The sequence below is a fragment of the Mchenga conophoros genome, linkage group LG15 (genome assembly GCF_057382185.1).
Source record: "Mchenga conophoros isolate Kocher_MC1m ecotype Shallow Benthic linkage group LG15, M_conophoros_male_GT1.1, whole genome shotgun sequence".
NCBI lineage: Eukaryota > Metazoa > Chordata > Actinopteri > Cichliformes > Cichlidae > Mchenga > Mchenga conophoros.
Genome location: NC_140540.1, coordinates 39,709,432 through 39,722,187, shown reverse-complemented (window position 1 = coordinate 39,722,187; position 12,756 = coordinate 39,709,432). Strand labels below are relative to the sequence as shown.

Below are 12,756 nucleotides of genomic sequence, written 5' to 3'. Positions count from 1 at the left end.
GACTTTTTTTAACAGCAGTAGTTGTCTTTGACTCTACATATTTGTCCTGCGTATCTAATCTTGCTGAGTCGGACACATTTTATTGTACGGCTCGTAGTTATAGTCCTGTATTAAACTTAATGACGACTTCTCGATATTCGATAATCATTGCTAGTTCTTGTTGGCTGATCTGCAAGTGCATTCCCTTCAGATGAGATGCTGCTGCATTTCATTAGCCAGAGTGTCCGTGTAGGTTCTCGGGCTTTCGTGTCATGGTAATCTGAAGAGCTTGAGTTGAAAGCAACTGGACTTCTTTTTTAGGTTCTTGAAGACATTTCATCTCTCATCTGAGAGGCTTCTCCAGCATTGAAGGCTAACTGAACACTGGCCAGACTCTTTAAAAAAAGAAATAGCAGCAGTAGAGTAAGTGAAGAGCCTCCAACACTGCCACTGCTGAAAAACACAAATCCAGTAGAATAAATAAATAAAAAACATCCCATACATACATTTATTTAATAATCTACAAGAGACAGTGCCTCTATCGACCAGCACTGTGCATGACCTTCTTCACAGTTAAATTTCATGTTAAAGTAGTGCTGAAAAGTAGTACAGCTTCTTGTGCAGAATAGATTTAGACAATTCATAGGTTTGGTTATATGGTCTTATGGTGAGGACCCATTCAGACTGTTCATACTTAATTTGGGGACATAAAATTAAAAATCTTTTCCAAACTATGTGTGACAGCAAAACTTAAAAAAGAAAAGGGACCCAGATGACCCATTTCCCGTGCTGCCCTTTCAATCTGAGAAGTCCTCATTCACCTGCCAGCTGAAGAACCAATGACAGACGTGTAGGAAAACAATTCATCACAGCTGAGTAGAGCATCCCCATTGGCACTGAAGCTTGGTGGAAAGCCTTATTTAATGATGAAAAATCCTGCAGTAAAATGTGTTTATTCCTGCACTGGCACTCACTGTAGTTGTCACACTTGGCCTCAGCCAAGGCAGACTTAGGTAATATTTAGCTTCATAAAAAGCTGGATTATACAACAAACTCCTGGGCTGCCTCGCTGGCAGACGACTCTGGTCGAGCCTATTGATCAAGCTTGCGTTGCAAATATGTCGGTCGGTATATGCTGCTGCTCATTAGGCTGAAGGAACGTAGAACAGAGAAGGGAGACTGTCAAGAGGACAACTTTACTTTGAAATTATACCATTTTCCTTTCTTTATGCATACTGCACCTTCAGTATCTATCAACTCTGATTTATTAGGCATGCTTTTTAAGATTTGTGTATAATACATTAAAAATCACCTAATTGATTCTGAGGGCCTTTAACTGATGATGTTACACATGAGGCACAACAAACATGATAGGTTGTGTGGTCGAGCCTTTTCCTTACACTAAAGTTATTTTTTCTTCTCTCAAAAGCAGTAAAGAAAAATGTCATATCAAATAGTGACATGTTTCTCTTTCTGTTTGGATGAACTTTCCCCGAAGTTAAGTGCTACAAATTATCTGTGAATGCTTTATGACACTGCAAATGGAGGTAATCCCTTTGCGTAATATAATCTGTCACTGCTTATGTTTAGTCTCCGTGTCTGACACCTAATTAACAGAGTGGAAGGTTTTTTTTTTTTGCTGCATGCTTTGGGGAAATGTAATTGAAAACCTTTAGGAATAGCTGTCACATTATAGAGGTGTATATTACATCCAAGAAACTTCAGTATACTTTTATGGGGTTTATGTTTCATTATTAAGTTTGGGGAAATTTGGGAGCAGGTAATTTTAGAGTTTTAAAAGCATATTTTAAGATTTCCCTGTCATTGTATCAAGTAAATCTTCCCCTAATTCACTTCCAAATTTCTTCAGGCCAATGATTAAAAAAAGGTGTCCTCCAATGAAAGAGCCTCTCTGTTTCAGTAAGATTATTGCATTGCGTTGTCTTGAGCAGTCACAACATCTTCATCTGTTTCAACACTGGCAGTGGAAAATAAAGGATGGCACTCTTTTCCTTCTTGCCTGTCCTTCCCTCTCTTTCTCACAGCTTCCTGTGACTCATCACCCGTGCTGCCGTCCATTACAGCTAGTGGCCAGGGTTCCCCTCTGTGCTCTAATTGGAAAGCTTGATGGCAGTAGGTTTAGCCAGTAATTGGGTCCTGCAATTTAGTAGCAGAAGTCATCGTGGAAAGGCCTGTCAGAATTCATGGAAGAGCCCAGTAGCGTGCACCCCCCATGTTATAATAGTGCAGCTGTAAGCATTTCCGTAATTCAAGGTGGCGTCATTACGGTTTTATTTATTCACCTGAGGCATCTGCTAGGAGGGAGATGATGCCACCCAGATCAGCTGTGGCAGCTTGTGCTCAGCACCTCCCGCAGGGCTAGAGAAGGGAAATTAGAGAGGAATGGGCAAACATGACAATCATAGCATCGTTAATGAATTAGCGCCTAAAGAAAACAACAAGCTGGTGATGTTGGTATCGAGGGAAGGGTTATATTGTTCTGCTGTTGAAGGGGTCGCACAGTCATGACTGTTTCTGATGTTAGAGTTGGAGGAGGTGGAAAAGGGATGATACGGAGCACTCAGAGAGAGGCACCCAGGGAACAGTAATGGTACCGAACTTCACAGGCTTTCAATGTGTTAACCAAGAATTTAACAACTAAGAATTCCAGCGACGTCTTATCTCAGCAGGGAGGAACTTTTATATGAATGTCCACTTTAGTTTTGACTAGTTTTCCTCTAAGCAGCTTTGAGCAAGTGGTTGTATTTTTTATTTATGTTGAACATAGCACATGAAACAAATAAATTCATAGAACTTAGTGTTGCATTCACAGGGGGAGGATGACGTGTGCATTATATATACAAAAAACCCAACTGGATTTATAATAATTATATATTTTTTAAATATATAGCTTTTGTAATTGCTGTGACGTTGTTGCAAAGCTTTGTTAAGCGGGCCCGACCTTTTAAGGACGAGTTACAGTACATATATACTTACACTGTGATCAGTATAGTAAGATTTATTTTTACTTCCATGTCACTGAGTTAAGTTGTCTACAGTTAGAAGCGGCTACTGCGTTATTCTGAATTAGAGGGAAGGGATTTTGAGAAAATCTTCAAACTCATCAGCGGTCTTTTAAACCATGATGTAGTATGGCTGGTCAAGCAGTTTGCTTTATTACAAAGATCCTAGAATCTTCTGGCATATACTGACTGAGAAACACAAAGTGAGCCTCAGTACACATGTTACCTTGGAGTAACTGCGTTATAGTGTTGTGAAAACGAGAGGAAATTAATCACCTCCAGCACACTGGCCGCCATTACTAAGTGTTGATTGAGTCAAGGTATTGACGATTCTGGCTTCTGAAGTGTTGGACTAACATTGTAAGAGCACCTTGATACTGCCACTTACATTCGGATATAATGCCTGAAGAATCCGTGGTGTCATTTTACCTCAGAGAGGAAGATCGTCATCACTGCTGTTGGAGGAGGCTTTTAGTTCTTTTTGTGTAAAAAATAAAGATAGAAATGTAGAAAATTCTCACTGTGGTTGGATGCTGTATTTCCGAATGCACATTTTTGCACCATGTTTCTCCATTACTATGTTATGAGACATCTATTGTGCTGTAAAATAAGATGATGGTGGACCATAACACATTCCAATCATTAACCTCACTGGATGGTTACGTTTGTGCTGATTTGGAGCAGCCAAGTAGTCGTGGGACTGGGACCCATAATATATGTCCAGTTTAATTCCTGCAGACTGGAGCTTTACTACATGTCATTTGCTGCTTTTTAATGGCCAGCAACTCTTTTGGTTGCACAAACACTTGAGTTGAGCAGGGAAATTGTCCCTTTTGTGACATTCTCAGAGTCGGCGAGGAGGATTTTCAAGAATATGCACATTATTTAATGACTTGTCAATTACACCTCGTTAGCCTGTTCTTCGGGTCCAGGTTTCAAAAACTCTCAGCTTTAGGCTTCATAAAGGGACTTCACTTATTGGTGGGTGTCCTCATGGTCACTATGTCCATTATTTTGTTTTTCTCACTTTTCTAATAAAAGCAAAAATGTCATAAATATCCACTACAGCATTCACCCACATGAGTCCAGATGGGCCACAAAGAAAGTTGAGCTATAGTCTCACCAGATAAGAAGATCTCAGTGCCAGCCCACATCAGGCATTCTATTTAAAATGCTTTAGCTTGACTATATTTGCTGTGCTTCTGCTGCTTTGGAGGTCAGCTACTTTCATCTATTACCATTGGAGGCTACTCTGACTGGCTCTGTCCTGATCTTTAGCTTTTTATGCATGCACATGGAAGGTTATGGAACTTTGCCCGTCTCCTTTTATGCTTTCCACATATACACAGTGCATCCATCCATCCATTCGCTTCCGCTTATCCTTTTCAGGGTCGCGGGGGGCACTGGAGCCTATCCCAGCTGTCATAGGGCGAGAGGCGGGGTACACCCTGGACAGGTCGCCAGTCTGTCACAGAGCCAACACACAGGGACAAACAACCATTCGCACTCACATTCACACCTAGTGGCAATTTAGATTATCCAATTAACCTATCCCCACAAGCTGCACGTCTTTGGACGGTGGGAGGAAGCCGGAGTACCCGGAGGGAACCCACACAAACACGGGGAGAACATGCAAACTCCACACAGAAAGACCCCGGCCTGATGTTGGAATTGAACTCAGGACCTTCTTGCTGTGCGGCAACGGTGCTAACCACCGTGCCGCCCTATACACAGTGCAGTCGAACCTATATAGGACTTTGAAGAACAATATCTAAACTCATATTAAAAAAATCCAATATATCGTTCAATATATTTTTCTATTAGAGACATGAAACATAAACTTCCCTCATGTTTATGTTGTGTAGCTATTTATGCACCCTTGCAAAAAATATGAAATGCATTTTAAATCTTTAAAATTAAAACCTTTGATAATCTTTTATTGTCACACCAAGTCTTGGATTTTACACTCGGGTTACAACTGTGGCAGGCGTTTCCAACAAGTAAGATGCAGAGTGAACGAATTACTTGTCTATCACTCATAACTACAGCATGTTATGTGTGTCGATGGAGCATTTGAAGGGTGTTTCTGTCATATCCTCCTTACTTTTTAAATGTTGGTTGATCAGCCATTGCAGATACCTTATATCAGCTGGTATGTCATTGGGCTCTAATGCACACTGAAGGACAGGATGGTCCAGAGATAATAAATATAAATGGCATCAATGAAAATAACAACTTTCTTTTGACTGTAGCAATAAGAAAATAAAGTCATTAGCTATATATTCATATAAGTTACCACCGACACGTACAAACGTTTTTCTGTATTAACACGAGTCACATGTCAGTATGAGACTCGTGCTCTTGTTAATACGAGCTTCGTCACTAAAACATTTGTAGGAAAAGGTACTCGCAGGCAAATACACAACCCGTTCAGTCCTGTGTCCATCATACGGACCCCTCAGCAACACAAATTGCAAAGTCTTTGCACTGTAACCTAGCAACAAGACTCCCACTTAATAAAAAACATGTAAGATATTATTTAGGATTTTAGTTTTTAGTTTTTTTTGTACAGGAGAAACAACAGATGGCAAAATCATATTTTGTCACGCTATCACTCATTTCCTATTCCCTACACAATAAACACTTCATACTTAATAGCAGCATTGCATTATTAAACTAAAATAAATTTGCAGTTATGCAAACTTTCCCCCATATCTGCCTCTTTAAAAAGCCGCTGAGGGGCCGCTGTAGTGAGACAAAACATGACACATGCTTTCAGTGATTTCCCCATTTGTCCGTGATAAGAGTTTAACTTATTTAACACCAAAAGGTGAAGAGTTGACCTTATTACGCATTTTGAGTGGTACCCCCGCTCATTTGTATAGTTAAGCAGAAATGGAGTTTTTGCAAATAAACCAGGAAAATACAAAGGAACTTGTTCCCAAAATAAATAGATAAAAGATGAAATGCTTTTAAAATTCAAAACCAATGATGATTACATAGAATAATTAATGCAAATGTAAATACAGGTTTTACATGTCAGGACATAATAAAAGCAGTTTTTTTAAAATGAAGTAGATAGAAATTCAGATAAACACCAACCTGTGATATTACACCTTATTTAACAAGAATGAAGCCAAACAAACGAAGTGCACCCTGTGATTCAGAAGCTTATAGAACCAGTTTTCTACAAAAGCAATCATTTTCTGTACAAAGGCATTGTGGAGGAATTTTGGCCCACTCCTCTTTACAGTGTCAATTCAGTTCACTAAGGATTTCAAGGTCCGGACTTTGACTGGATAACACACTGACTTTTCTTTTTCACATTCAGTTGTAGAACTGCTGGTGCTACGTGACCCAGTTCAAGCCAAGCTTTATCTGTCTGACAGATGGCCTCACATTCGACTCCAGAATACTTTGGTATACAGAGGAGTTCATAGCGGACTCAGTGACTGCGAGGTGCTCGGGGCCTGTGGCTGCAAAACAAGCCCGAATCATCACCCCTCCTTGACAGTTGGTATGAGATGTTTGTGCTGATAGGCTGTGTTTGGTTTTTGCCAGACGTGGTGCTGTGCATTATGGCCAGACATCTGTACTTTGGTCTCGTCTGTTTGAAGGAGATTGTTCCAGACGTCTTGTGGTTTGTTCAGACGCAACCTCGCAAACCTAAGCTGTGCTGCCATGTTCTTTTTAGAGAGAAGATGCTTTCTCCTGACAGCCGTTGTAAACAAGCCATACTTATCCAGTCTGTTTCTAATTGTACTGTCATGAACTTGAATGAATTTGCTGGGATGGTGCGATGTCCACTCCTGGAGAGATTGGCAGCTGTCTTGGATGTTTTCCACTTGTAAATAATCTTTCTCACTTGAGAATGTTTGGAAATGGCCTCATAACCTCGCCCGATTGATGGGCAGCAACAATTGCTTCTCCAAGACCATCGCTGACGTCTTTCTTTCTTAGCATTGTGTTAAATGGTAAATGGCCTGTATTTATATAGCGCCTTACTAGTCCCTAAGGACCCCAAAGCGCTTTACATATCCAGTCATCCACCCATTCACACACACATTCACACACTGGTGATGGCAGCTACATTGTAGCCACAGCCACCCTGGGGCGCACTGACAGAGGCGAGGCTGCCGGACACTGGCGCCACCGGGCCCTCTGACCACCACCAGTAGGCAACGGGTGAAGTGTCTTGCCCAAGGACACAACGACCGAGACTGTCCAAGCTGGGGCTCGAACCGGCAACCTTCCAAGGCGAACTCCCAACTCTTGAGCCACGATCGCCCCGTGGCACCTGAGTGCTCCAGACCACTAAACTGACAAAACGTCTCCTTTTGTAGAGGTGCTCACACTTGCTGATGATCAGTTAATCCACCCGGCTGCTACTTAACCTCTTAATTCCTAAAGCAGCAGTAAGGGTGGATCTAATATTGCACACACTTATGCTTATGCATTTGGCTTAGTTTCTGTTAAATAAATAATGGCACAATGTAGTATGTCATGTTTTGGAGTTGATCTGAGGTTGTAGTTATCAAATTATTTGTATCATGTGTCTTGATATGTAAAACCTTAGAACTGAAAGAGGATGTGCTTTCTTTCTTCTTCTTATCATGGCTTTAAATAATCATATGTACCTACATTTTTTAAATATATTACTTGAATGCATTCAGTGTTGTATACATTTAATTATTCATTATAGTAGTTTTTCCCTCCATACTAGCGGTATTAGAGCAAATTTACAATTATAAAAAAGCCTTCGGGTAGTTACTGTAATAGATTTAAAAGGCATGAATCGAAAACATGGACTATTGTCTGGTGAATAAATTACTGTTCAGTTGTTCAGATACCGCAGCGCCATAATGATAAAAAGTTTTTCACTCAGTGTCTAAAGTTTGACTGGTACCTATTGATCTTTTATTCTGTTTCACAGCATCGGTTGTTATTCTTAACTGGAGCAAGCATTGTTATACAGTAAAGCCACTGTGCTACAGCAGCTCTGAGCTGAAAAACTGTGGGCTCTTCATCTAAACCTTTGAAAACCTCTCAGTCCCTGCCAAAGAGAGATAGGATCAGTAGACAACCCCAACATTTTCAATTTTGTGCTATCAGACACTGAGGAGATGTGTCAACACTGGGGTCCTACAGCAAGTAAACACAGGAGTCTGACAAGCAATAACCTAGATTCAACATCGCCTCCGGTCCTCTCCCACAGAAGGTCCGCCACTTTCATCTCATTTAGATCCAGATCTGTTGATCAAAAGCGACGCCTATCATCCCTCAACAAAAAACAGCAGCACTGCAAATGTTTTCATGGGCATTCCCTTGTTTCATTGGTTGGTTATGCCTGGGTCAGTGCAGGTTGCTGGTTGGTGGTACCACTTGTGAGTCATACAGTGCTGTTTGTTTCCTTTAAATCGCAGAGTTATAAAACCGATTGGCTGTTCGCTCTTAATACACAAGTGGGACACATATAACCTTGTTAAAGTTATAGCATGCTGTTTATGGCCTTAATGTTGGTCATCGGAGTTCCGTTATTAGCTTTATTCTTTTACATTGTCCAAGCCACAGATTGTTTTCTGTCCACTAAAGAAACTCATTTATTGTTTACAAGTTGCAGGTTTTGCTTGCGTTTAAATTCTTTGCAGTGCCCTTTGTATACTCATAACAGAGTGAAGGGGAGAAATTGATGCTGAAGTGAAAGTTCAATGACACAAAAGACCATGTGACTAAAATGTGTTGGTGGGCCTAAAGGGGGGAACTCTAGACATTGTTGAATCAACTTTTCCTTTGTTGTTTTTTTAGCAGGCATCAGGCAGGATCAGAGGGTAGAATAGTTGAATAGTTGGACCCAGATGAGTGAGAATCCATTACTGTATAACACAGTCCACTGCAGAAAAGCCCCCGCTGAGATTCAAATCTTGCAGATTAAAATAGTGTCTCATAAGCTGGCAGCAGTGTGTGCGCACATGCACATGTACCTGCATGTGTGCTTATTCAAATGCGTGCAAAGGCCTTTGTGGATGGCTTCATGTGTTTCTCTCTGCGTTTTGAACACCCTAAATACCGAAGCTTTTAACATCAAAGCTCCAAGAGGATTTAAGTGCACAGAAACTTTCCAATTATACGTGTAAGTGATGTCCAGCGGGGACTTCTCATGAGCTGCCGTCAATATATTTTTTTTCCCCCAAATTGATGATAAACACCCTCTAAGCCCGGCTACAGATCTATGAATTACTTACTTTTGGGGAGTTTGGTTTTAGAGGCTACGCATAGTAACTTACAATACCATCATGAAGTATTTCCCAAAGTAACAAAGGTACCGTGATACATGAGCCATTAGGAGACATCTATCTGCAGTGTGTCGCAGTGTCTGTGATTAAAAAGTGTCAAAGTGTATTCAATTATTATTCACATTTAAAACTTTTTAGTTGAGCCACACTTTGTGCTGTCATTCATTTTCTGGCTGTGAGAGCACATTAGTTAACTTCTGTTTACCCTCAATCATTATATCAGTATATCGCCAACAGATGTTATACACTAGTGATTCTAGGAAGACAAGATCTGTTTAAAGCTTGTTCATGTTTTTGTAAAAATATCTAAGAATTATTTCCATATTTCGATATACATATACTGGGACCTCGATATACTTATACAACAGAGGATGTCATACAATAAGTTGCCAGATTGATTCTTTTTAGCGAGAGGTGAGCTAATCATGGGCAAAGTGTTGACTCATAGCCCCATTTGGCTAGTTTAGATCCACTAGCCTCCTGGCTGGGGCCCCTCTGTGTGGAGTGTCCATGTTCCAGTACAAACACATTGACGTTAATTGTCTGTCTCTGATTGGTGAGCTGTACAGGGCGTCTCCTACATCAACCCCTATTTGACAGGATAGGCCAGGAAAGACTTGTCAAATACCAAACACTAAAGCCTGCTGTAAATGTTAACATAAGACGGAGTTAGCCTTAGTCTGACATCAGTCTGCAATTCAGTGCGGTCAATTTGGCAATTACATGGAATTTGTTTTCTATAATAGAGCAATTAACTGTGATAAATTGTTAGAAATTACATATCTGATGGTGTTAAATCTGCATTTAACAGAAATTTCCATTTTAACCATCACATTTGTGCTGGGCAACCTTCCTGTTCTATATTAATGTACAACCAGCTGGTGGTCAGTTGAGTCGAGTCCCCTCGAGTTGCACTCAGTGACAAAGACTCATTCAGTGTGATGGCAACATATTGGCAATTTGAGTGATTGCAATCAGTGCAAGTCAGACTGTGACTGTTTGCAGAAAAGTCCTCCTGTGAGGCGTGCAATCGCCTTATGGATAAAAAGTATCGTGAGTGTGCAACACACTCAAGCCCTCGGTCACAGAATATCAAATATTTCTTCGTTTTTAGTTTAATAGATTTGGTATCCTATTTTTACTCATGGAATGGAGTTATTAGCTTACACCGAGGAGGTTAGGAGGTTGTCAAGTTTATTTAGCTTATGTTATCTCAGGATGGTGGTGCATAAGATTAGCCCTCTTGTTCATATTCAGTTTAATAAAATATTGATATTTGGTGTCCCAGTAACAATACACTATCACCATGCATGCTATGCTGTATTCATTTCTTTCCTCCACCGCTAACATTTAGCCTGTCTTATACTGTGCCTCCGTTTATTTTGATCCGACTGTCTGCTTCTTTGTTTAAACCTGCTTAACCTATACTAAGTGTGCACTACCCAATGTAGCCTCAGTCATGACTGTGATAGTCACTGATGCAGTTGAGTAGGAGTAACTGCCAAGGGGAAAGTCACACTCCCCTTATGCCCACTCTGAATATCTAACAAGGTGACAATGTCAGACTCATGGGGTCTGAATATGACATGTAATGTGGGATTTATGCAAACAGTAAAGTGAAGGAGCATTTACTGAAACATATATTCTTCTTACTGTTCTTACTGTATTATTCATCATACACTGATTTCCTCTCTAATTTAATCGTACATATAGATGATATTGCTGGAGGAATCATTATTCACTTTGAAATGCTAATCTTGTTTATATGTTCTCCCTTTCCTTTCTTTTTCTTTTTTTTTGTAGTTCCTCCCAAGATATATGACATTTCCCCTGACATCACGGTAAACGAGGGCAGCAATGTGTCTCTCATCTGCACAGCCAGTGGGAAACCTGAGCCAACCATTACCTGGAGACACATAACCCCATTAGGTGAGTTCACATCACCTCTCACATACCCAATGCTAATGAATGAAGGGATGGATAAATGGATAGAAGGATAGCTGAATAGAAAGCAGTAATGGGGAAGCACGGAAAATATCAATAGGTGATTGTATGAACAGGACAGAGTACTTCTAGTAATGTTGCAGATAAAGAAATAGCAAGAGGATAGAGAGATAGAATAGGAGATAAATGTGATTGGATGGATTTGCATTAGAAGAGCAGGTGGTCAGATGGAACAACTGAGTTCCTTCAAAAAACAAAGTTGGGGGACAGACAGAAGCCAAGTCTGCATCTACCTTTACAACTAAAGCAATCAGCAAATGAGCAGCTACAGACTTCACGTTGACACACCCCACTACAACCAATACTTACAGTTTCTTCCAACTCCAAACGTCTGAAAGAGGGATTTTTTTTTTTTTTAGTACCATAGGTAGTGTACGGAGTGTATGCACTGAGGCAGCAATTCTGACAGAGAAAGCATACGCCTACAAGGGTTCTTGTCTATTCTTACATGCTGAAGAAGGAGGAGGTGGCACATTGTCATTTCTTTTCCAGGCTAGCATTGCAATTGTAAAATGTTTGCAAGGGCTAAGAATTTTAGGCTATGGGTCAAAAGGCTAAAATGTTCCATATATATTGTTAGGCATGCTTGCACTGGCTAACATTATAGCCATGACAATTGCAATCTGACGCTAATCGTTGCATTTTGTGGACATTTAAAACTTTCGCAGCATCTGACCAAACGCTAAATGCTGAATTCTGACAGTTTAACACACTGTACCACCTGACATACATTACTGCTGTGTGAAGGTTGGTTGGTGGTCTCTCCCTGGTCCCCTACATACTCCAGATGGTGATCTGATGGAGTCGTCAGTCTTTTTGACCTTTATCAGAGCACTATCCTGGAAACATATAATGCATTTCATGTCAATAGGAATGAGACACAGGTTAAAAAAAACCCTTCAAAATAAAATAAAGACAAATACTCAGAGTCAAGAAGAGTCAGAGTCAATGACAGTGGACCAGGCACCACGAGAAAAATGAGACAGGGAGAACAGACGACAGGAAAAACACTGAGCAAACTATTACTACCAAAAGTAAGAGTCAAACCAGCCGATTGCAAAACTGAAAGCTATCAGTAGGAAACATAAAGTAAAATCAGAAAGACTCAATATAACCATAACCAAGACTAGAATAATAGAGTATCTGAACGATGCCGTAAACACAAACATCTTAATAACAGGAGAGCATAAACAGAAACTCAGGGTCAAATGTAATAAAACAGGATGCAGAGGTTAAAACTGAGGACTGCTATAAAAGCAGGTTGATGGTTACTCAAGAGTTGCTGGAAGACTTTAACTCACATCACTGCAGGTAGACATCAGATTTGCTCTTACACCTTGTAAGTGCATTAACAAAATAATTTAGTGTTATGATGTAGGAAGCTGTTATCCTGGGCACCCCCCCCCACACACACACACACAGATCATTAAATAGTTTAAATTCTGAATCCTTCCTTT

At 40.4% G+C, this 12,756-nt stretch overlaps 1 protein-coding gene across 2 annotated transcripts in view; it reads left to right on the top strand.

The window, feature by feature from the left end:
- The window catches only part of negr1 (neuronal growth regulator 1), a 165,571-nt gene that overhangs the window by 69,980 nt on the left and 82,835 nt on the right, over positions 1–12,756 (top strand). For both annotated transcript variants that reach the window (XM_085246055.1, XM_085246056.1), the window contains exon 3: positions 11,099–11,224. In XM_085246055.1, the coding sequence (XP_085102181.1) occupies positions 11,099–11,224 (126 nt within the window). The remainder of the gene's footprint in view (positions 1–11,098; positions 11,225–12,756) is intronic.